The sequence below is a fragment of the Elephas maximus genome, chromosome 4, assembly GCF_024166365.1.
Source record: "Elephas maximus indicus isolate mEleMax1 chromosome 4, mEleMax1 primary haplotype, whole genome shotgun sequence".
Taxonomy (NCBI): Eukaryota; Metazoa; Chordata; class Mammalia; order Proboscidea; family Elephantidae; genus Elephas; species Elephas maximus.
This window is the reverse complement of record NC_064822.1, coordinates 124,310,072-124,336,810: the sequence shown is the minus strand read 5'-3', so window position 1 is coordinate 124,336,810 and position 26,739 is coordinate 124,310,072. Positions and strand designations below refer to the sequence as shown.

The 26,739-nt window shown below is 39.3% G+C and overlaps 1 protein-coding gene across 2 annotated transcripts in view; it reads right to left on the bottom strand.

Annotated features, from left to right (window-relative positions):
- SRGAP1 (SLIT-ROBO Rho GTPase activating protein 1) overlaps positions 1-26,739 on the bottom strand; it is a 336,426-nt gene that overhangs the window by 114,074 nt on the left and 195,613 nt on the right. For both annotated transcript variants that reach the window (XM_049883765.1, XM_049883766.1), the window contains exon 4: positions 20,250-20,312. In XM_049883765.1, coding sequence (XP_049739722.1) covers positions 20,250-20,312 — 63 coding nt within the window. The remainder of the gene's footprint in view (positions 1-20,249; positions 20,313-26,739) is intronic.

Genomic DNA, 26,739 nt, shown 5'->3' with positions numbered 1-26,739 from the left:
TAATTTAATACCTGTAATAAATCTCAATACTTAGTATAAAGAAATCATTATGTATCTAAAAAAAAAAATGTATCTAAGCACTACATATATGTTAGAGAAGATCAGGGGGATTAAAACTATAGTTTCTACGTTTTGAGTTTTGACTCAGAAATTGGAAAATGTAGATTCTAGGAGTGGAACTACCAGTTACTAGACAGGGGAAGTTATTTAACATCATTGTTCACCTTACAAGGTTTTTGTTGATGGCAATTTGTATGCCCCTGTGTGTTTAACTTTACAGAATGCTTACTCTATATATGTGTATATTACACACACACGTGTACACACAGATATACACACAGATATATTCTCACACATATGTATGTATGCGTACCTTTAATATATGTAATTATATACATGTATACAACAAACATTGTATAATACTTATGTGCTAGACACTGTCCTAAACATTCTATAAATAGTAATTTATTTAATCCTCATAAGAATTCTTTATTATTCCCATTATATAATGAGAAAACAGGCACAGAGAGGTTAAAGACTTGGTTCCCATCTTCTAAGAGCTTAACCTTTGCAGACTAAAAACCTTGGACAGATTCATAGAGACAGAAAGTAGATTAGAGGTTACCAGAGGCAGGTAGGAGGACAGAGGGAATGGGGACTTACTACTTAATGGATACAGTGTTTCTGTTTAGGGTGATGAAAAAGCTTCTGGAAACAGATAGTGGTGATGGTTGCACAACACAGTGAATGGGAATGGTTAGTGCCACTGAATTGTGTACTTAAAAATAGTTAAAATGGCAAATACTGTGTTATATATATTTTACCACACAAAAATCATACTAAAGATTCCGATGGACACAGACAGCATTTGGGCCGGAAGTGTGACATCAGGAAAGGTGTAGAGGGAGGATAAAGTACACAGGTGTGATGGACAAAAGTAGACCAAAACAGCAAAAGAAGGGAGGGAGGGAAGTGCTTAAAAAGTAGACAGTTGGGTAACTGAGCTGAAGAGTAAGACTGAATTTCCTAGGAGCGCTTGGCGGACTTGAACTGCAGACCATTTGGTTAGCATGAGCCATATCAGGGGAGGTTTGATGTCCCAATTAGTAAGTTTAGAATTAATTCTATAGAGGTTTATGAATTCATTTTGGTATAGACAGCATGGTCAAAGCAGTATCTTAGTAATAATCTGGTGAAAATATGAGGAATGGCTTGGGTATGATGTGACCTCATTTAGCATGGAAGAGGGAATGAAAAGTAAGAAAGAGAATTCATAGTTACAGGGCTTTTTCTCTGTTCTTACTCTTGGACCCTTTTTTTTATATTTGACATGACTCCCACCATCATGGAGTTGAAGGCCCTCACAATCTTATCCCAATTTACCTTTCCAAGCAGCCTATGTGTACTACTCAATCACTTACTGCTCCCTCCTTGGAATTTACACTGTCTAGCCTCTGTGGCCTTCTCCCAAGCCAGTCCCATGGCCTGGAATGTTCTCCCCAGCACCTCCTTCTACTAATATTTGGCCCATCCTCCCAGGTGCATTTAAATCTTACCTACCATTCCAAGTGTTCCCTGGTTCCCCAGCCAGAGTGATCTTGTTCTTCTGACCACCAAGATTTACGTATTTATAGTACTTCAGACCTTCTGCCATGTGTTATAGATATCTGTGTACTGTCCTGCATTGTGGACTGTCCTGTAAATTCATCTAGGGCACCAACTGTGTCTAATGTACCTTCTGACCCTTAATACTGCCTTATTCCCAGTAGGAGTTAAAGACGCATTTGATGAGAAACAAATGAAGGACAGAAACCCATTTTATAGTTAGCTTGTTCACTCATTTATTCATTTAACATATATTTATTAAACACCTACTATGTGGTTGGAGAAAACCCTGGTGGTGTAGCGGTTAAGTGCTTTGGCTGCTAACCAAAAGGTAGGCAGTTTAAATCTACAAGGCACTCCTTGGAAACTCTATGGGCCAGTTCAATTCTGACCTATAGGGTTGCTATGGGTTGGAATCGACTTGACGGCAATGGGTCTTTTTTTGGTTTGGTTATGTGCTTGGAGCCCTGGTGGCACAGTGGTTAAGAGGAACGGCTGCTAACCAGAAGGCCAGCAGTTTGCGTCCACCAGCCGCAACTTGGAAACCATATGGGGCAGTTCTACTCTTTCCTATAGGGTCACTATGAGTTGGAATCAGCTCGACCGCCATGGGTTTACATGCTTGGCATTGTTCTGCTTCTCCCTTCCCTGAGCATTCTAAATACCACCGCAGTAAGTACCTGGGACTGAAATAACAGAAGGACAAATAGTTCTAAATTATTTGTAAAATATAGCTAGTGTTGGAATCCATGGCACCTTTAAACAAAACAAAAACGTGGCGGTGGGGGAAGAATGAAAAGCAGTATGTTAGCGACAATATTTCCTAATTATACGGCCTGCTGCTTCTGACAAACTGCATACTTCAGATTTCCTTAATTGTTAAAAACCTAAGATAAAGATCTATTTTCTACAATCAATAGATAAGAGGGCTCTAATTGTAAATGAGTTTATGTAAGCACCAGGCTAGGAAACCATTGGGTAGGACACAGTCTTACAAGCCCACTCCTCGTTTCCCAAGAGCTATCAGGTCCCAGAGGGCAGCAGGCCACCCTACGCTGAAGGGTGCAAGGAGCCAGCCTCATCCAAAGGCCTGCAGCCTCAATCCCTCCCTCCACGTTATGGCCTCTGCTTGGCCAAGCCATTGTCCCTGGAGGCTTATTCCATTCAGACGCAATGAGTAGGAACAAACTTTAAGAACACTGAGTGCCAGGAGCTCTGCACCTGCAATCCCCAGCCTTCTTGCTCTTTAATATACTGAGCCAGTCCTGATGAAAAATACAGCCTCTGGAGCCAGGCAGAGTTGGATTTGTGTTCCAGTGGTATCGCTTACTAACTGGGCAAGTTTGTTAACTTCTTTGATCCTCAGTTCTTCTAAGGTTAACATAGGGATTAAATGGTGGTGTTAGCTGCTGTTGAGTTTGCTCCAACTCATGGTGACCCCATGTACAGCAGAATAAAACACTGCCGGGTCCCACGCCATCTTCATGATCATTGGTATGGGTGAGTCCATTGTCGTGGCTATTATGTAGTATCTTCCAACAGAAGGGGCTCATCTTTCAGGACTATATCAGACAATATTCTGTTGTGATCCATAGGGTTTACAATGGCTAATTTTTGGAAGTTTTTCTTCTTAGTCTGTCTTAGCCTGGAAGCTCTGCTGAAACCTGGTCTACCATGGGTGACCCTGCTGGTATCTGAAATACCAATGGCTTAGCTTCTAGCATTGTAGCAACATGCAAGCCACCACATGACAACAAACTGACCGATGAGTGGGGGGATTAAATTATAGGATGCATGTAAAGCACATAGCAGTGTGGGTAATTCTCATTCTTGACAGGCTCTGAGGCCAGACTATCCGGCTTCACACCTAGGCTGTACACAGAGAGGTGCAGGTCACTGTCTCTCAAAGGTAAAACAGCTGGGAGAACTACAGAACAATAAAAGCAGACCAGATGGAGACCTTTCTTGTTGAAACCTGGGCTATGCAAAATCTCTTTAAAACCAATATACCAGTGAGGAATGCCTGGGAGGTGACTGCATATTCGTCTACATCTTCATATACCACACTACCTGGATCCATACTTTTAGAAGGCTTCTAGCTTATCTGCAAGAGTGCATCCATAATCAGTACTCTTCAATGTATGTTGGCAGTTACTGTAAAATTAGGTGGACATTAGCCTAGGCTGAAGAGGGCAATATATATTGATTTTCATTTATTCATCAACCAAACAGTATTATGCCAGGTACTGTGCTAGGCTTTGGGACGAGAAATGAAAGGTACATACTCTAAATAGTGGGGAAGACACAAAAGCAAGCCCACTCTTATTGTAAAATAAATTGGGGGTAGAGATACGTGAAGGTAGGGCAGTTGTGAACTTCAGTGGGCTGCAAGGTAGGCTGAATGTCAGGTGTAGAAGGCTTCCTAGGCTTCTTTTTAATTAGCTTATATTTAAGTCTGGGGGCCAACTTAGGGAGAAAAAGGTGGGGATGTATTTTGTTTACATAAAGAATATAAGGCAGGAGAAAGCAACCTTCCACATGAATGCTACTGGGCCGATACCTATGAGAGAACTACGGCACAATAAAAGCAGACCAGATGGAGATCTTTCCTGTTGAAACCTGGGCTATGCAAAATCTCTTTAAAACCAATATACCAGTGAGGAATGCCTGGGAGTTGACTGCATATTCCTCTACATCTTCATCTTCAGTTCCCAACCCCACTCTCCCAGCCCCCACTTAAGGTCTGTAAGTGACACTTCATGGTATTCTTTTATTTTTATTCATGGCATCAGGGCTGAAAGAAGTCCTGATCGGTGAGATAATGAGTGGTTATTAGGGCTGTCACAATGATGAACTTCTGCAAACCACCTCCTCTCCCTGGCTCTTCATAAGTCAAGAAAAGCAGGGTTTACATAACTTAATTATATTTGCAAAATGACATTTATGGAAGAACTCACTTTGCGAAGTAGTAGACTGATGGTTAAGAACACAGACTTATAGACTGCCTGGGTTCAAATCTTGCCTCTGTGCTTACCAGCTGTGTGATCTTGGCAAGTAACTTAACCTTTCTATGCCTCAATTTCCTCACTGAAAAATCAGAATAACGATATTACCCATTGCATAGAAGAGTTGGGAGGATTAAATGCATCAACACATATAAAAAGCAGTGAAGAAAGAGGTTGGCATACATTAACAACAACAAAAAAAGACCAAACCCATTGCCATCAAGTTAATTCTGACTCATAGTGACCCTACAGGACAAAGTAGAACTGCCTCACAGGGTTTCTAATGATTGGCTGGTGGATTTGAATTGTTGACCTTTTGGTTAGCAGCCAAGCTCTTAACCACTGCGCCACCAGGGCCCCGGCATATATTAAGTGCATAACAATTAGCTTGGGTCTCAACAGGAGGAAAGATGGGTCCATATTGCATAATAAAAATGTTTTTTAAATTATCATAAAATAATTCACTTTAATAACAGGTCATGATTTTTCTACGATTAGAAAGATTATCATTCCTAACAGAAGTAAAAGGGAGAGAAAAATAATATTTCTACTTATATATGTCAAAAATTTTAGCAAAGCACTTGGGAATGAGCAAACAGACCAAGAGGAGCCATTAAATAGCATGAAATGTTGACTTTATAACTAGTATATCACAGAAAACTTGTGATACACTGAGGCCCCACTGAAATGAAATCAGCATAACAGGCTGAATTTGTCATCAGTTACATTGATAATCCAAACAATTGCTTTGAACAAAGGGCATTGTCTGGGATTGTGAACCCTGCTGGGTAGGGACTGTCAACTAACCAAATGACAGGGCAACAGAGATGCAGAGAAAAACAAAACAAAAGGAAAAACAGAAAATACATATGCGAAGAGAGTAAATAAGGCTAATAAAAATCACAAATATAATTATATTCTGTTCATTGTAATGCTGAAGATCCTGTTGAGTAATTATACAGAGGAGCATTTTTAATGGAAACAGCGTAGACCTTTGAAACAATAAAACTGGATTTTTGCTAGTTTTGCTGCAGAATAGCCTTGTAACCTCAGCCTTTTTGACCTTAGCATCAGTCTCATCTATTAGGGATGATAACAGGAGGTGTCCCTGCTGAACCAAATTAGGAGGGCAATCAAACTGTCTACCACCAACACTTTCAAAAGTGTAGAATGAAAGACAGTTCACAAAGGAAAGGCATGATCACAGAAGGAAGAGCCAATCATGTAACTTCTGGATGCAGAAGACTTCTTTACAAAAGAATCTTGGTATGTCCTTAAAGGAGAATACCTGATGAAGTTTAAGGGGAAAGCTCGGAGGAAATAATGCAAGATGGCATTCAGCAGTAGTCTATGAAAACAGAATCCATAAGACCATTTATATTTTTGTGTTCTATTGGAGATTTACTGTTTTCTTCTCCATCTTCGGGAGCCATGGTCATTTCCTAAAAGGAACATCCACATCCTGGATATCAGAGGGTGTGAGCCCTCAGTCTGGAGTCCCTGGGTGGTACAAGTGGTTAATGCCTTTGGCTGCTAACAACAAGGCTGGACAGTCAAGTCCACCCACAGGCACTTCAAAAGAAAGGTCTGGCGATCTACTTCTGAAAAATCAGCCACTGAAGATTCTATGGAGCACAGTTCTACTCTAACACACATGGGGTCACCATGAGTCAGAATAGATACAATGGCAACTGGTTGAGCACTCAATCTGTCACGCACTGGCTGTGACCTTGGAACAATGCTTCATTCACCTCTACTGCCCCACAGCTTTCTCACCTACAAAGGAGGTGGGTAAGCCATGTGATCTCTCAGGCTGTTTCCTGCTCTAAAATTCTATGAGTCCATGATTCCTGATGTTAATCTTGCAACAAGTGAATGCCATAATAGTTTATGATTTTGGGAACTGTATAAAACATACTCCTCAGTGGCTAAAGAGGTTGATTTTGTTCATTTTCAGGGTAGATGGCAGATAAATCTTAACAACAAATTATACTAATTATATCCTTCTGTTTCTGTTGACTTGAGACAGCAGGCAGTATACCATGCTATGCCAGGGATATGAGATTCCTCCTAGAATTCTCCATGGGCTCTAAGGCCATAACTCATGTGCTTTACTGCACAGAAAATATGCCCCTGTACTGTCTAGCACACTGTCCAACTGATTAATCTTATATAGGGATATCTATCACTCTAGTGATTTTAATTAGCTCCCAAACTGATTATTGGTCAATCATCAAGTGCTCATTAAGAAGGAAAAACCCAGTAACTATTTGGTGGGTGCAAGGCTGACCCACTTACACAGAGGTTATATTCTTTTATTTGTGACTGTTACGTTTATGTTAAAAGCACAGCATTAGTCATCTTTTCAAAATGCTAAATTTAACAATAATTCTTAAGTGGTAATATAAATTATAATTAGTTTCACAAGATTTTGCTGCTTTAATAAAAATATTTAATGAAAAATGGCTAATTTATCCTAAAGAGGATAAATTGCTTTATGCCTGAATAAAAAGAAAATGTTTCTATTTGTAACAAGAGTTGTATTTATTAATCTTAATCTGTGCTAACTCTATTTCCAGCAGTTCTTAGAGGCAGCTTCTAATGTAAGTCTTAGAGTCATAGATAGAGGTTATTTATTGGTTTTGTTTACGTCTAACTCTTCACAAATATTCATATTCAGCAAAAATTTCCTGAGCTCCTTACTATGTACCTTACTTATGCTAGGCCTTGTCCTTCATTAATGGTCTATTATTAGAAATCCAATTATATTTTATTCTTTATTGATCTGTGGCAGCATATTAGTTCGTAAGATAAATTAACAACTTAGTATAACAGTAGAATAGCTACCCACTTCACAATTGTCAGCGATTTCTAACATAAAATAAATGTCATTTTATCCAGGAAGTTCTAATTCTGCAGGAAAGATACTTTCCTAACCTGTCTTTCAAATACTTCACTTGTAGTGGGGTAAAGAGAGAATGGTAAGGGCAGGGTGTTTTAAGAAAGCCCAGGTCAATACTCCCTTTATTTTTACTTCAACGATTTATTGACACTCTGGCAGTATCAAAGGGCATGGGACTTCCCTGTACACACAATGTGGTTTCAGGCATCTGTACTTTTCCTCACAGGGTCTCTTCCTTTTGGAATGCCATTCCCACTCTTCCTTTATTACTAAATTCAGGAAGCCCCCAAGATGGCTCTGTGTATGCACGTAGCGGAGGAGACCTCTATCTAGCCTAGCACCAAATTCTATATATGGAATTATCTCCCCAAACTAGCTCCTTGATGACAGGAATGTGTCTTACTCATCTATGTATCTCTAGGACTTATATATTTGTTGCTGGGTGGTGAAAATGGTTAACATGCTCGGCTACTAACCGAAAGGTTGGTGGTTTAAGTATATATACTCAGAGGTATTTCAGAAAAAAAACCCTAGTGATCTACTTCCAAAAAATCAGTCATTGAAAACCCTATGGAGCACAGTTCTACTCTGACACACACGGGGTTGCCATGAATCAGCATCAACTCAATGGCAACTGGTTGGTTATCTATTTGTTGAAAACTGACCCCCGCTCCACAGTCACTCAGTTTTTATTACTGGATGCAATAGAGATGGTCCTATAACAAAATTAGAGTGGAGGCAATAATGCTTTTATTAATTTCCATTTAACAGTCCTAGAGACAGGGAATACATTTTAAGATTTACGACAAAGGCTGAAGAGTGGTATTCCATAGATTCTAGAATCTTACGAGTAACAAGCCCTCTTCACATACTCCAAAGTGAAGAAGCCTCCTTCCAACGAAGAGGAACTACTGTCTTAAAAGATTGCCCATTCCACTTCTGATCTCCTCTAGTTATTAATCTCAGGAATCAGACTGCTGGGATTTAAATCCTGGTTTTCCCCTTACCATGTGTCATGGATTGAACTGTACCCCCCCAAAATGTGCCTCAACTTGGTGAGGCCATGATTCCCAGTATTGTGTGGTTGTCCTTCATTTTGTGATTATAATTTTATGTTAAGGAGGATTAGGGTGGGTAACACCCTCACTAAGGTCACATCCCTGATCCAACGTAAAGGGAGTTTCCTTGGAGTGTGGCCTGCACCACCTTTTACCTTATAAGAGATAAAAGGAAAGGGAAGGAAGCAGAGAGTAGAGGCCTCATACCACCAGGAAAGCAGCACTGGGAGCAGAGCACGTCCTTTGGACCTGGGTTCCTGCACAGAGAAATTCCTAGTCCAGGGGAAGACTGATGATAAGGACTTTCCTCAAGAGCCAACAGAGAGAGAAAGCCTTTCCCCTGCAGCTGACGCTCAGAATTTGGACTTCTAGCCTCCTAGACTGTGAGAAAATAAATTTCCTTTTGTTAAAGCCATCCACTTGTGGTATTTCTGTCATAGCAGCACTGGATAACTAAGACACCATGTTCCTCAGTTTCCTCACTTCTAAACTGACAATAAGGACAGCAGTTATAAGGTTATTGTGAAGATAAAGTGAATATCCGTAAAGCACTCACAGTAGGAACTGGCACACAGTGAACACTTAATAAATGCTATTAAAATTCATAAAAATATCCCAATTAATGAAACATCATGCCTTTTAAGCTGACAAACACCCTAGCCCAGCCAAAGTTAACTTGTTTATTCTCATGCACCTGGGAGGCTGGGGAGCAATAGGTCTCTCTTTTCTGGATAAAAAAACTGAGCTGCAAAAAGACTTAATCCTTGCCCAACAAAGTCAACAGGGAGAGTCAGTGATAGAGAAGGTCGTTCAGAAAGTCCTAGTTTCAAAAGAGGTTTTCATAGAAAGTCTTCAGAGGCACTGAGCAATACAAGTTTAATTTTGCTGGAGGAAAAAAAAAAAAAAATCTCAAGTGTTCATACTTCGAATATGTATTAACCAGGGCCAAGCTGAGCACACTGGCAACAGAAGCTAAACTACAGAGTCTTTGGTTCCAAGGAGTTGGCCACATGGAGGGGGAAAGCACACGCATAATGAGAGGCCACTGAATTTACTAGAGTTTCAAAGTCATCTGCAACTTTAAATATTTTATTCTACTCAGGGAAATGTTTCACATTTTCATCATTATATATATGGCATTAGACACCTAAGTTATAAGATTTAGTGTATAAAATATGCAAACAATATTTTAGTACAAAAATATTTAAGACCCTTGGGATCTTGAGATCAGAAAAGCTCAAACAATGCTTAGAATCGCAGCATCAATTAAAATGGAAAGGCTAATGGAGATGCCTTTTCTTTCAGTGAAAAATTGTTTGGAACTTGACATAAACCCTCTTATGCCTCCAATACAATAGTTCTTACTCCATTTATTAAAAAAACAAAACAAAAACAGACAGAGGCCTTTGTTAATGTGTGCAGGAAAGGTTTTTAAGTTTTTAAACTGCTTTTGTTAAGATGGCTAATCATTTTTTGCTGCCTGTGTTCTTTACATTCTCATCTTAGTATTTCTCCTGAAATCTTTTAACTCCATATTTTCTTTTTCCTAAGATATGACTCCAGAGGGGAATTCTCTGAACATGCCTTGTGCTTTTCTGAACTCTACATGCCTTGGCAGCTCCTTTTGCCTTGAATGCCTCCCCTTCTCTCCTTCATCTCTCCTATTACAGCAGCATGTTTAAAAAAAAAGAAAAAATGGTATAGCAGCACTTAGGAAAATGCCTTGGGGCAGGGAGGAAGGGGTTGTCAAACAAATGTAGGAGGCGCGGGTTATTTGCATTAAAATATGGTACTGAAACCCTATCTTTCAAAGTACATTTTCAGATCTGTTTCCTCTCTATATTTCTTCTCAAACTCAATGTTGTACCTCTCCTGTTGGATCTCCAAAGCCTTCTGCCTGAATATATCCTTTTGGTATATAATGGTCTATTTTATGTTATAAAGCCAAAAAACCAAACCCGTTGCCGTTTTATATATTTATTTATTTATTTTATTGGTGATTATATATATTTTATTGGTGATTATATATTATAAACTGCCATTGAGTCGATTATAATCACCAATAAAAAAGAGGGGTAAGAGTGTCTATTCTGCCAGAATTGAGACTTCCAGCTGTGAAACCTTGGGCAAGGTACTTAATCTCTTTGTATCTCACCTACCTCATAAAAGGAACAACAAACCGACTTGCCATCCAGTCAATTCCGACTCATGATGACCCAATGTGTGTCAGAGTAAAACTGTGCTCCATAGGGTTTTCAATGGTTAATTTTTCAGAAGTAGACTGCCAGGACTTTCTTACAAGCCATCTCTTGATGGACTTGAACGTCTAATCTTTTGCTTAGCAGCCGAATGCATAAATCGTTGGCAGCAGCTGGGGACTCCACCTACTTCCATAGGGTAGTTTTGTAAAGGGCTTACAACAGTGCATGGCATAAAGATGACGTGACACTGTGTCTCACCTGAAGCTCCTAATCACTTAATCTCTCTGGGTGTCAGTGATATTCCTCTGAAATAAGGAGTTAATTTCGTCATATCTAAAATTCTATTATCCTATGATAGGATTAAATTTAGAACTAAGATAAGACATGTTGAATTGGATGACTTGATAAGACTGATTTAGATTTCCCTCATTAGTTTTTGCATTTCTTCTGAACAATATTTCCAATAAATTCAAGGAAAATGCCCATCATTTTGAGACAATAAATCCAAGAAAAATGCCCATAATTTATTCCATGATTTGGCAAGTGCTATATGCATCAGAATCGATTTGACAGCACTGGGTGCGTTTTATACGAGTCAGAATCAACTCGAAGGCAATGGGTTTGGTTTTTCATACACACACACACAAATACATATGAGTTTGATGAATAATAGTAAACAAAGCTAAGCACTTTACCCCATTAAAAAAAATTCTGATTAAGATGTCTCATCGTATTCATTTAAAAAGCATACTACTGTATTTCTGAATGCAAAAGCTTGGATAAAATACTTTACAGAAAAGAAATCTTGATACAAAACATCTTTAAGTTCTTTTGTTTTTAAACTAAACTATACTTTCTATTTTCATTTCGAAGACGTTATTTCTCTCTCTTTTCTTGGCTCATATTGCTCACTTCTTTAAAAATAGTCCTATCTGTGATTCACATGCACCAATCAAAACTAATTCTCAGATCTCAGACAGAAAATGAAAACTTCAAGTAGGCACTAGGGAGCAGTTGGCATCATTAATTAGCAAGGTGTCCTAAGACATCTACACACGAAGTTCTTATCAAGCAGTTGTCCTCAGAGATCTTTGCAATGGAAATCGTTTTACTACTAATAATTTTGGCAGGGAAATGAAGCCAGGTTAAATTAGCTAAGTGAGTCTCTAAAGTCAGTCTGTGTCAAAGCCAAGGTTAGAATTCAGAAGTTGTTGGCAGGGAGTCATATGATCCCAACACTTTCCATCCAAGTGTCTAGCAATCAAAGCCAGGGAAGCAGATATGGAAATACTTTGTCAGCCCAACAATCTTGAAATAGATTGCTTTTAAAAACGTTTTCCAGGTGGCATCACAGAGAATGTGGTTTTCAATTTCTATCCTTTACGCCATATTCCTCTGTTCAGGATTTTGTTCCGAGACCCTGACCCCACGGTAGTCCATCTTGAAGGAATGAAATTTCATTTTCACTACAGAAATAGGTATTTCAAATACTTTAAATGCCCCTAAGCTAAAATAAATACAAAAAAAAAAATAAAAAACCTCTTTGAGGCTCAGAGAAAAATCTTCTGATATGAGCCGGCAAGTACCTCAGGCTCTTTTGGAATGACTTTTCAACCTTGCCTTGGGCATGTTTCTTCTTTACTGAAGAATGCATTACTTCCTGGTTTGTGGGAGGCTCACACAGTCCCACCAAGAAAGCTTTCCTCAGCAGTCCTGAAAGGCTGACTTTTCAAGGAAGGGTTTGAAATAATAAACAGTTTCTTCCCTCTTATTCTCTCTAAAAAATAATTAAAATAATTAGCTCCTCTTATTTCAACATTTTAAAGAGAGAAGTGTGTCAAAGTTACATAAGGGCCAAGTTGTGTGGAGACGACGGTGGCACAGGGTAGATACCTGTGTATATTCAGCAACACTGTTTTCCCGGTAACTTGTAATAAGGTGCTCAGCAGCCTCTAGGCTTGTACCAGTAGGGCCTCCATTCTCCATTTACATTTCTTAGGCAAATCAGAGGTAAGAGCTCAGAAGGAAGAAGACAAAGGTGAACGGAAACCACCGATACTTAGCAGTAATCACTCTGTATGAGCGCATAGCTAAACAGTAGTGTTGACACATAAAACACTAAAACTAAATGAAAGGTTATTAAATTCTAAAGAGGCACCTTAAGATATCCTAACAATAAAGCTGAATGTACAAAGCCATTTGGGTAACTTGCCCGTTTTGTTGTACCCCATATCAACTAGTCGAGAAAGTGAAATCAAGCTTTCACAAGCGTAAGAGGCATGAGAGTTTTACTTAAGCACTTTAACTATTCTTTAAAATTAGGTTCCATCCTTCCTCTCCCCATTGCCTCCACACATTCTTCCCCCTAAGGCAGCTGTTCAGTGGGGAAAGGATGAGTCTCAGCGACAGGACTGGGTATAAATTTCGGATCATTTACTGTCTCCGTGATCTTCAGCTAATTATTCTGAGACCCAGTTCCCCATTTGTAAAAGTGGGATTCCGAATCCCTGCCTCATGGAGCTGCTGAGAGAAATGAATGGGATAATTAATGTGAAAGCATCTAACACAGTGCTTGCATCATAGTAAGAGTTCAAAAAGCCTTCATTTTCTCAGTTCTTTGCCTCTTGATTTAATAGAATTTGAGGATACTTTACCTCTCGACTCTGGGCAACCATATGTGCCACTAATGTATCGAGAGTGTGATAATCAATTAGACATAATTAACAATCAATTTCATGTGCATTTATCATGACATCTGTGCTAATAATCTCTATAAGAATTAGTTTACTGAGGACAAAGAGCATGTGTCCTTGTTTTGTAAAATGTTGAATATGGAGCCTAAGCAAAATAAAGGAATATTGTTTTTGTGTGCCACCAACTCGATTCCTACTCATAGCAATCCTATAGGACAGGGTAGAAATGCCGCATAGGGTTTTCTGGGCTGGAATCTTGACATGAACTTGTTGCAAGGCTTTTTTTCTCCTGAGAAGCAGCCGGTGGGTTCAAACTGCCAACCCTTCCGTTCGCGGTTGAGTACTTAGCCATTGTACCACCACGGTTCCTTAATAGAGGATAAATAATTGCTTTCCTACTAAAATACAGCATAAATGCGTTTGGAATTTTGGCATTAGGAGGCAGGCTTAACACCTTAAAACACTGGTTCATGATTAGCCCCTTGCCAGACTGATGGTGGCAAATTTGGTGTTGAACGCTCCCTAACCTTTAGTGTCACCATTTTTCTCTGTTTTTGTTCCTTATCATCCCCACTTCTCCAATTACTCACTGCTCCCGAGTCAATTCAGACTCACAGGGACCTTGCAGGACAGAGCAGAATAGCCTCCTAGGGCTTCCAAGACTGTAAAATCTCTACAGAAGCAGACTGCCACATCCTTCTCCACGGAGTGGCTAAGGGGGGTTGAACTGCTGACCTTTGGGTTAGCAGCCGAGTGCTTTAACCACCAGGGCTCCTCCACTTCCCCAATTACAGCCTTATTAACATTTGTTATTGATTTAGTTTTCTTAGGGGAAGTTAGCTTCTCCTTTTTTTAAATTTTTTATTATTTTTATACAAAGGTAATAACATATCTCCATGGTGTATGTGGGGGAGAACCCTATCTATAAGTAAAAAAAAAACTTTAATTTCACATCATTGACTCTGAAACAGACAAGAAGCTGTTATCATCCCCACTCCAGTGATGATGAAGAGGGCTATGGCCATAATGATGACATTAGCTACTGACATTTATTATAAAAAAAAAAAAATTTATTAAGCACTTATTATATGCCAGCCACTGTTCTAAATGCTTTATCTGTATTAAATCAAATTTATTTTTCTTCTTAGCGCTTACACCAGCTATATCACATATTTATCTGTATATTGTCTGTCTCCCCTCGCTAAGACTATACATGCCGTGAGAGGAGGTATTTTAACAGTGCCTGGTACAGTAGGTTTACAATTGGCTGCTAACCTAAAGATAGGTGGTTCAAACCCACCTAAAGGCTCAATGGAAGAACCAAAAACCAAAACCAAACCCAGGGCCATCGAGTCGATTCCGACTCATAGCGACAGACTTGGCAAAATCTTCTGTAAAGATTACAGCCAAAAGAACCCTATGCAGCAGTTCTACTCTGTAACACATGGGGTTGACACTAGTTGGAATCAACTCGATGACAATGGGCTTGGTTTTTTGTTTTGGTACAGTGAGCATTCAAAAAATGTTTGTTGAATAAATGAATTAGTCTTTATGACATTTAGTTTCTATAACAACTCTTTAAGAGTTTAGTATTATTATTATCTCCATTTTACAGATAATGAAACCAAGGCACAGAGTTACACACAGCCAGAAAGTGGTGAGGGAGGCTGTGCCTTAAGCACTGACCCTTCCCCATTATGCTGTGATGCCTTGCCAGGTGCCCAGGGGTGGGAGTGGGGCTAAGGGATTTCCCAGTGTCTTACAACTAGAACTAGCAATGAACGAGCTGCTCTTCAGATACAAGTTTGCTGATGGCCAATCCAATTATTTTTGTTTCATTAGAGGACCCTTCCTTGGTTTCTTAACTCCCAAAACTACTTATTCTATCCTTGAGCAGATTAGATTGAGAAACGGAGTTTGAGGATCTTGGCTCACCCTTTTACTTTTAGCTCAATGAGTTCCATCTGCTGGATCATTTATTTAAACAAACCTTTCTAAGAAATACAGGTTGCCAGGGGGCCACACTGTCAATTTTTCACTTGTGTTTTTGTTAAAGCGACGTTAGTATTGATCCTAAAAAATACAAATAAACAGGTGATAAATTGTTTAAATTTTTTGTGCTTGGGGAAGGCATTAACATTTAGAGACCTTAGAAAATGGTTCCCTAAAAGTATGACAATATAGCCAAGGAGCTATAAAGGGCACAGGCTCTGGAGCCACACCTGGATTTGAGACTCCACTCCACTGCTTACTGTGCAACCTGAGGCAAACGCCTTAGCTCCCTGAGCCTTACAGCTTTTCTCATCTGTAAAATGGGGATAATGAGAGTAGCCACCTCATAGAGATGATGTTGTAAAAATGACGTGAAATAACGCAAGTTAATGTGTTTAACACAGTAACTGGCACATACACAGCAAGCATGTGATAAATGTGAGCCACTCAGGCACGCACAGCTAGTTACCTACAAATGTCTCCCTTTCTCTCTCAAATCAACAGAGCCCACAATTTTGATCTGGTTGATAACGAGCTGGCCAGCTAAAAGACTATAATTCCCAGACCTCCCTGCCGCCTGGTAGGATCATGGTCTAAGTTCTGACCGATGAGATGTAAAAGTACTATAGGAGACTTTCATTAAGTCTCCTTAAGAGACGGAGGGCCTGCTCTCTTCCCATTCTACATTCAGCTGCCGGGAATGTGGATGTAATAGTTGGAGTTTTAACAACTATACTGAACTACAAAGACAAAGACTACACTTAGATTTCTCTGAATAGTGAATTAGGAAGAACCTAATTCCCAGACAGATATATATCACCTCCATACCAGCTTAAGAATGCCCACCTCTGGACTTTTTTTATATGAGAGAGAAAATAAACTTCTATTTTGTTTATGTCATTATTTTGGGTGCCACTATTACTCAAGGCCAAATGTCAAATGTAATCCTGCTTCAAGCTGATCCTTGTGGTGGTCTAAGAATCCAGATGGAGGCTGAAAATTGTTTTGTGGCTCTGTTTCTGCAAATAAAGGCCACATCAAGGCGAAAATGTGGGAAAAGAAGCGCATGTCTTCACGGCCTTTCCTCCTCTTGCAGAAGCCGCTCTACCACCACCACCCTCTCTCCCCGGTCCAGAAGTCCAGGGTTTCTTGCCTTCTTCACACAACCTGTTTTCAAAGGAACTGATAAAACTCGATTCGCTCTAAGGTACAAAGTGATCATTAGGAATCTTTATGTTCTCCTTCCTGGACATTTGTTATTATATTTAAGACAAAGCCTCACAATATAACGTTTGGAATAACCAACAGACCTGTGGGAGAAATATTTTTGGAAAAGGGAAGTCCACCCCTGCGGCAGGCTATAATTTAGTTTAAACTCCACGGCGAGAAAAAAGTTAATACGTTTCTCAAGATGTTTACCTTCAACTCTCAAGGAGCCTCAGGTGCTGAGAGGAAGGGAGGGGTGAATATTTGTCTGAAAAGGCAATTAAATCGCACCCTCAATTCTATGAGGCTACATATCTCATAGGAGCCCTGGTGGCACAGCGGTTAAAGTGTTGCCTTAGGGATCATTATCACATACTTAGCCGTATGACATTCGATGCATAGTGTAACTCAGTAGGTTATTTGTTCAAGACCAAAATACCAGTCAATGGTTGTATATGGAACCTAAGCCACACTCTTCCAAACCCTGGCTCACGGTTCAAATAATCCTCATCTCCAGTCCTTCTTTTGCAAACCTACTGAGCAGGTTTGAACTGCCAACCTTTCGGTGAGCAATTGAGTGCTTAACTGTTGTGCCACCAGGGCTCTTAACAAATGCATAGAAACTACCAATTCAGTACAGGTGCACAGTATGTATAATAGATTCCATATGAAATATGATAGAATTTCTGTCTGAATTTAAAGTGCAAGAGAGACCAAACATCATCTCTTTTTAGAGTAAAAAGACTGTGTGTAATACGAAGGCATCTCCCCAAGGAATATGACCTCTGGCCCTGGCTGTGCATGCTCTCTGATTAAAATAAAAAATTTTCCCAGGAGCTCAAAGCAATATACAGATTACCTAATTAAAACCTCATTGCCTGCCTCTATTATTCCTTTATTCCTCAGTTGATTCAGAGAGATTAAAGGACTACGACAGGGTCGTTCAACCTCTAGAGGCTTTGCCTAGACCCTGGTTCCTTGAGGCTTTCAGACTGATTTTGATAAGAGTTTGGAGGAGGTGTCTGCATACTTGATTCAGCTGTGCAGAGTCTACTAAAGGTCTAAATTCAACTGGCAGGCTGAATCTAGGGGAAATTCCACTACACACATTCCTCACTGATAAAATTTTCACAACATCCTACTGACTTTTTCATCTGCCACAGTTGCTTTGACTAGTATTACTAGTATCAGGCCACCATCACCAGGCTCTTGTCTACGAAGCTATGACAGCCAATAAACTTATTTTCAAAAGTATTAGGGATTGATTTGTATTTCTAGGTAAAACAATGTTCCAGCAAAGGCAACCACAAGGGAAGTACCACGAAGTCTTCATTTTAAAACAGTTCAATGACACCCTGCTAACTCAGAACTGAAGCCGCTCCCGAAGTCTACTTTTCAAAGACTAGAAAGGCCTACAAAACAAATAACACACGTGAGGAACATGCTTCTTAGTTCAATCGAATATATGAGACGAAATGGGCAACTCCTGCCTCAAAGCAGGAAGAGACAGGAAAACTGGATAAGTGGACACAGGGAACCTGAGGTGGAAAGAAGGAAAGTACCGTCACCTTGCAGGGATTGCAATGGATGTCACAAAACAACCTGTGCGTAAATTTTTGAATAAGAAACTAACGTGAACTGTAAATTTTCACCAGAGCGTGCACGCGCGCGCACACATACACGTTTAATGAAAGATGACACAGACTTTCTACTTATTTTTCTTGGTAGTCTCAGAGGCATGACGGTCATTTAACCTTTTACATTTTATACCCAGGGCACCTAAAAATTATTTATACCTTAGGTTATCAGATATTAACAAATCACACAAAGCATGGGTCAACAATTGGGCTTGATCATCTAAAAAAATCAACTTTATTGGGTATGTTGTATATGGGTGTGACCCTATCAAATAAGGCTTTTGCACCCTCAACCTACATAAAGGTAAATGTTTCTGGTGGAGGAACTTGTTAAGTGCTGTCAAGTTGATTTTCGACTTATAGCAACCCCATGTGACAGAGTAGAACTGCTCCACAGGGTTTCCTAGGCTGTAATATTTATGGGAGCAGATTATCAGGTCTTTCTCCCACAGAGCTGTTGGGTGGTTTTGAATTTCCAACTTTTCCGTTAGCACCTGAGCACTTAACTGTTGTGCCATGAGGGCTCCTAACAAACTCATAGAAACTATCATTCAATTTATAAGCACAGGTACAGCAAACACGCTATATAAAAATACAGAATTATCACACACATACAAAAAAAATGAAAAGTTCATTTTATAAAACTACCATTCCTTTTATAAAAGTTTAATATTATGGATTCCTTAATTAACAAGTGCCCATGAAGCATTAAAAATGATTTAATTCACAAAATTGCAATTGATACATATGGCCTTTTAGGAACAATTTATAAAGCAAGTAATATATTTTCAAAAGTTTCAGGTTTAATTTGCATGAAAAGAAAAATTCTAAGTAATCTTGTGCAATAAAAATGTAAACATCCATTAAAAAAAAAAAAATCAAACCTGTTGCAGTCGAGTCGATTCTGACTCATAGCAACCCAACAGAACAGAGTGGAACTGCCCCATAGGGTTTCCAAGGAGCAGCTGGCGGATCTGACTGCCGACCTTTTGGTTACCAGCCAAGTTCTTAATGACCATGCTACCAGGGCTCTTAAATATCTATAAACCAAAACCAAAACCAAACCCAGTGCCGTCGAGTTGATTCCGACTCACAGTGACCCTATAGGACAGAGTAAAACTGCCCCATAGAGTTTCCAAGGAGCGCCTGGTGGATTCAAACTGCCAGCCCTTTGGTTAATAGCCATAGCACTTAACTACTATGCCACCACGGTTTCCCCTAAATATCTATAGTCAGGACAAATTAATATTGCCCACTTCTCATTGTTATTCTCTTTTAAAAAATAAAAACTCCTCCAAAAAACCTTGTATTTAATGATATGATCAAGTGTTAAAAAATTCACATGGGCATATGGCTAAACTGCAACTTTGAAACCTTAATTGGTTTTAGATTTTTTTTTGTTTTATTTTTCAACATAGTTTTTAAGCATCTAATTTCTTATGATTACATACTGTACCCTAAATAAAATTTAAGTTCAAAGAAGCAAATTGTTGCCAAGAGGGAAAAATAGATACAAAAAAAAAAGTAATGCATTACATTTTAAGTCACTAGCCAAACAATTAATTGAACTGAAATGGGAAGAAAAATAAATTAAAGTACCAGAATAAAGCAATTCTAAATTGCTCAAGTCCCAGAAATAGTTAATCTAGGAATGACAACAATTTAAAACAAAATAGTCTGGAATTTAATATATGCACAGTTAACATAATGATCCAACCAGTTAAAAATGTGTCTTCTTGGGACACCTATATTTTTGAAAACAAGTCTCCCCAAATTGGGATGGGTGTAAAGAAATACAGCAATGTGCATCTATCTATTTGGTTCCACATTTCAACCAAAGAAGCGAGCATCAACACTCTGGTTTGGAATCAGGTCTAACATGAGCAGTGCTTCTACAAACCAGGGTTCTGAACAAGGATACCTGCAATAGAAGAAAGAGTATGTGCTTACCGTATAAAGCTCATTAAGAACCTTCATTAAATCCTCATGAAGTTGGAATGCAATTTCTTTACTCTGTAATTAAGAAGAAATTAAGAAAGAATATGTATTTAAAAATGTTTAACAGAAGGTTGTTTCTAAATTATTTGAACCTTAAAAAGTCCACCAATTGAAAATAGAAGAATGTAGGTAACACGGCAAAAGGCCAGCATGGCCGTGATGTAATTAACATCTTCAACTCAATGGCCCTTTCTAAATACTAAACGACGGGCACCGATGCTGAGTTTTTTGTTTGGGGCGCTGATGGCCACCACTACTGAACAGAAGCAAACAAGCGGACAGCCTGAAAGCCTCCCCCGCATCCAAACCAGACTCTATCAAGAAAAAGCAGGGCGAAGTATCGTGCTTGTTCAGAAGTTGAGTTGCAGAACTAAAGTCATTAAAGGTTAACTTGAGCATCCTACCTACCACCTAAGTAAGCACCATCACAAAGGAATTTTGCAGTCTGATTCTCAAAAAGCTAAGTTAGAGATCAAAAGGGAACTTAATTCCTTTGCGAAATAAATATTTGATTATAATTTTAAGAAATCACTTTGTAAGTAATGAGATGGTAAGTCCACATAGGGTCCATACACCTTTCCTCTGTATTTGTTATTATTTAATGAAGGCAAAAACAAAACAGTTTTATTCTTCTACCCAGCTGGTAAATAAGAGCATTTAAAGTACTCTTCCTGGGCTAATTCTAAGAGTTTGATAGAGGAATGAACGTGTGTGTGTGTGTATATATATATGTAAAATCTGTAACCTATTTTAAATAAAATACCTCCAGACTTTTCTTTTTTCTGTTTTGAGTTTATTATGTAGTCACCTACAGAGAATAGAAAAAACGTGCAGCATGGCTTAATCTACAATTTGAGACAATAAAAACAACTCCCACTGTCTCATTTATGTGTCTCCCACTGGACTGCTGATATCATAATCAGCTCTGCAACCCCAGTCTCCTGCATGGTGCTTGGACATAGGGCCAGGATTAGGGTGAGGCAAAGGAGGCACTAATGGTGCAGAATTTAAGGAGGCATTCACTCTCACCCTAGTCTTGGCCCTGCTTAGCACATAGTAAGCTTCCAATAAACCCTTGAGGAATGACTCCATAAACGAGCTGAAACTCTGGGGTAATCACCACATTTGCTGAAGGCTGCCTGCTTGCCATCGCTGAGAAGCCAGGAGGAAAAGGTTCACAGACCACACTGAAGAAAATACTAGGGCCCAGGTGAAGCAGAGTCCACCTGCAAACACAAGGTCATTGGGTCAGGCCTCAAAAACGGCCAAATGTGATGAGGCCAAGATTCATGAAAGATAAAATAGTGTGCGTAGATGACATTGGAGTAGTACCTGAACTTGGCGAAATTCATTAGCAGCATTTGTCACTAGGTTTTCTTGGAGTGCTGAAGACAGTGCTGCTGTTTATCAAGTTTTGATAGCTTCTAAAATTTCTAAATTGGAATTAGGGATTTTACGTTTTGCCATGTCTTTGATAAGCAGAGGTGTGGGTTAAAATTTACTCAAAAGTGAGAGGAAAGTCAAGTGAGCAAAGGAAGCCAATTGAAACTCATTTTATTTCCCCTACGTCCTGGTTATTCTGAACGGGTACATTACATGACTTTAGTTTGGTGTTATTTTAATATCAGATTTCATTCAAGGATCCAGGCCACCACTTCTGAACTCTCTAATGGGATCAAAGGCCACCAAGTAACTTTGCTTAGCTCTGCACGTTTCAGGTAGCAAGTCCAAAAAGAAAATACTTCTTAGCTAAGATTTTAGAACAAAATAAAACAAACAAAAAATTCCCTAGGTACAATCAGCCCAGTGTAAGAATATTCAGTGTCAGATTAAAGACTTAGGTTTGAGTTTACAAAGGCCCTCCGAGCTACCCTAGGCCAAATATCTTAGAACAAGCAAGAAGATTCTTTGTTTCATATTTTACAAGGTTTCAGATAATAAGGTAGGCAGAATCAGCTCTTTTTTCTAAATACTATTCTGTACCCCAAAAGAAGAGGTCTTTAAATCCGAACACCCTTGCTGCGGCACAGTTGGTACACTGGCCTACTAGGTTAATGAACCAAAATCTCCTATTAGAAAATACCTCAATTGTCAAAGGCCCATCAAAATTCAATAGACTAAACATGCCTCTGGATTCTATTTCATTAAAAATCTGAAAACAGTGAGAATAGACCCTAGACCTTGGAACAGGAACTGCTAAGTCAGAAAAATGATAGATTTTAGGGAAAGCAATCAATGTTTTCTTTGTGTAAAAGAAAAAAATAACTTTATGAAATGTCTGAAATAAAGCCTATTCCAAGTTATCTGAGATTTGCTGATTAAAATTATTGCTTCAAGTATACAGTTGTAAAGCAAAGAGGCCGCCTCTATGAGGCACCAACTCATAGAGACCCTATGTACAAAAGAACAAAAACCGCCCGATCCTGCACCATCCTCACAATCATTTTTATGCTTGAGCCCAGTGCTGAAGCCACTGTGTCAATACATCTCGTTGAGGGTTTTTCTCTTTTTCCTTGACCCTCTTTGTTGTTGTTAGGTGCCGTTGAGTTGGTTCTGACTTTACCAAGCATGATGTTCTTCTCCAGGGACTGATCCTTCTCGATAACATGTTCAAAGTATGTGAGATGAAGTCTTGCCATCCTTGCTTCTAATGAGCATTCTGGCTGTACTTCTTCCAAGGCAGATTAAAAATTTCAGCCAAGAAAATCCTATGGAGCAGTTCTACTCCGTAACACACGGGATTGCCACGAGTCAGAATCGACTCAACGGCACAAAACACCAACATATTAAGTTCAAATGATGGTAAAACTTCTAGCATATTTTGATAACATTCTGAGATTTTGACTCAAGGAGAAGGAAAATGGTTAGGACTTCAATTTAAAAAAAAAATTAACATTTAATAAATGTCTTCAGTGTGTAACTCAAGAGGGGAATTTCAAGTCTATTTCCAATTGTTTACTATCTTTTATTACTCTGATGTTTCATATAACTCAGACATGAGTCTAAAATTGATATTCCCAAAGTGTTTCCTCTTCTTCCATTATAAAATGAATTAAGCACATTTTTGAAAACAGAAGACAAAGCCATCACTATGATTTGATGTATTTCCATCAAGTTTCTTTTTGTTTTTTTAAATTACCATAAAATCTTCCATATATTTTTCAGAGTCATTTATTATCAATTCATACTCACTACCCAGTGAATGTAGTATAGTATACTAACCATTCCTCTCTGTTGTTTCCAACTTTTCCACTATTTGTTACCAATGATTCAATCATTTATTTACATACTTATTCCTTCATTTCCACTAATGCATTTTAAACACTCTGAACGATGTTATCACAAACGCTGAGCTGAAGGCATATCTCTGATTTAGTGTTATTTCCCAATACCAATTCCCAGACATGAAATCACTAAGTGTCTGCATTTTTAAGACACTTCACACATGCTGGAAGATAATCTTCTAAAAGGGTTATAATGAATTTATGCTGCTTCCAGGACAACAGCAGCACCTGAACCAGAAATCCGGGCTTCACCCAAGACTCGCTTCTTCTCCTTGAAGAAGTCACCAACGCTATCTATTTTGGCTGACCCAATTTTTCTGTACTGTCATTACAATTTTTCCCTCTAAAATAAAGATGTAATTATATCCTTCTAATTAAAATCCTTTAAAGGGTTGCTATATTTTTCAGTATACAGTTCAAATTTCTCAACTTACCTGTAACTTTCCCCACCTAACTAGTCTACTTCACCCTCAACAAATCTCAAACCATGTTCTCTGGACTGGTCATGAACTGCTAACTTGGGGGCCCTGTTTTCACATCTCTGTGCTGTTCCCATCCCTGGACTCTCCTTCCTTTTCTTTGCCTGTTACAATCCTATACATCCTTAGCTCCCTCTGTGAACCCTTCTCCCCTACTCTGACTCACTCAGCAAAGAAGAAAATTAGGCCCTCCCTTCTCTGTGATTTGGTAACACACTCCTTTATCACAAACCCTAGGCTGTATAATTTTGTGGTTAAAAGTTCAAACTCCACAAAATCAAACTGCCTATGTTCAAATTTTGCTTTTACTTACTACAGTCTATGGACAAGGCACAGTGGTTGAAGAGCTCAGTTGTTAACCAAAAGGCCAGCAGTTTGAATCTACCAGCCGTTCCTTGGAAATCTTCCGGGGCAGTTCTACTCTGTCCTATCAGGTTGCTATGAGTCAGAATGAACTCGATGGCAATGGGTAATGGGTTCAGTTTTCTCAATGGCAAATAGAGACGTCAACAGTCTCTGTGTCACAGTGTTTTATTTGGATGATTCTTACTAAACACTTAACACAAAAACTGGCACAGTGTTATGCTGATGCTACCCCATTACTACCCTTATCATGTTTCTCTCTCTCCTTGTTGACAGAGTTTTTCTGACAGCAGAGGCTGCATCCTAACCATCTTTGTGTTCTCAGGGTCTAGTTTGGTAACTGGGAGCCCTGGTGACGCAGTGGTTAAGAGCTCAGCTGCTAACCAAAAGGTTGGCAGTACAAAGCTACCCGCCGCTCCTCAGAAACCCTATGGGACAGTTCTTCTCTGTTCTATAGGGTCACTATGAGTCGGAATTGACTCGATGGCAACGGGTTAGTTTGGTACCTGAGTCCTGGGTGTCACTCAAGGTTAAGTGCTTGGCTACTAACAGAAATGTTGGTAGTTCAAAGCCACCCAGAGGCACTTGGGAAGAAAGCCCCGGTAATCTGTGTCTGAAAGTTCATAGCCATGAAAAGGCTATGAAGCATAGCTCTACTCCCGAAATACATGGGTTGCCATGGGTGGCAACTGATTAACTGGTTAAGTTTGGTACCTGGTACGCCATAGGTGCTGGATATATGTTTGTTGACTGAATGGGATCCAGAGCTGAGTAAGACCTGGCTCCAGCCCTGCAGAGTTTACAATCTCATGGAGGAGTCAGCCATGCCAAAACAGCTATCCTATAAAGAACACTATAGAAAGTGCTATACTAGGTGGGCCCTGGCCAGGATACCTATTTCCGGAGGGCTGCAGGCCTGCTTCCAGGAGCCTCCCAAAAAGTTAAAACAAAGAACATAATTAATACATCGCATGTGAGCAATCAACCAAGTGATCTATGTGGTTGGATTAAATGAACAATTAAGAGGGCCTCTGGTGTCTCACAGAGGTATTTTTTTTTTTTAATTAACTTTTATTGAGCTTCAAGTGAACGTTTACAAATCAAGTCAGACTGTCACATATAAGTTTATACACATCTTACTCTGTACTCCCACTTGCTCTCCCCCTAATGAGTCAGCCCTTCCAGTCTCTCCTTTCGTGACAATTTTGCCAGCTTCCAACTCTCTCTATCCTCCCATCCCCCCTCCAGACAGGAGATGCCAACACAGTCTCAAGTGTCCACCTGATATAATTAGCTCACTCTTCATCAGCATCTCTCTCCTACCCACTGTCCAGTCCCTTTCATGTCTGATGAGTTGTCTTTCACAGAGGTATTTTTAAAGTAAATCTATTGTGATGACCAGTCAAGGAAGCCTGACCTTATGCTGAGTCAGAGTACGAGTAAGTGAGAAAGAAGAAAACCAGATTAAATATTTAATGAGAGGGTTTCAGATGATTTTAGTGCTTTACGCTTCGTGAGTTTTAGATGTAAATTCTGGCTAAAAGGGTCAGGCCATGCTTCTACACTGTGTGTGTTTTAAGTTCCAAAGCTTGTGTTCATCTGTCTTTATAACAATAATTAAAAAAAAAAGTTGCTGTCAAGTCAGCTCTGACTTATGGTGGCCCCATGTCTGTCAGAGTAGGACTGTGCTCTGCAGGGTTTTCAAAGGCTGATTTTTTCAGAAGTAGATGGCCAGCCCTTTCTTCCGAAGCGCCTCTGGGTAGATTCAAACTGCCAGCCTCTGAGTTGGCAGCCAAACACATTAACTGCTTGCATTACCCAGGATTCTGCTTTTACAAAAAAAAAAAATACTCCCTTAATTCACATAAACTCTGAAGACAAAGGCAGCATCATCCTACAAGACGTCTGGTGGAAAAAGCTGGGTTGAGCTTAATGGCCTGAACCAAGCTTCTGGATAATATTTACAGTGTAGTTTTTATACATTTTCCTTCTATCTGTCAAGGGGTATGGTTTCATACATATTAAAATCACAACTAAATATCAGGGCATGAAATTAGTCTCACTGTCTACTTTATTCACTAGAGGAAAAAATTACCAGTATTCTTTTAGACAAAACTCCACTCCACTAGAAAAAGTGGGAAATTCATAAAGAGTCACAGATATAGGGGAACCAGAGCTTCATTTTGAAACAAGTCAGAACTTAATCTTAAAGAGAAATATCCACAGTGTCTCATAAAATATTTACTAATGTGACTGCTAGGCAAATGTGGCATTCTGCACCCAGGTGAAAAAGTTCTGATGTTGTCACGGTCGCAG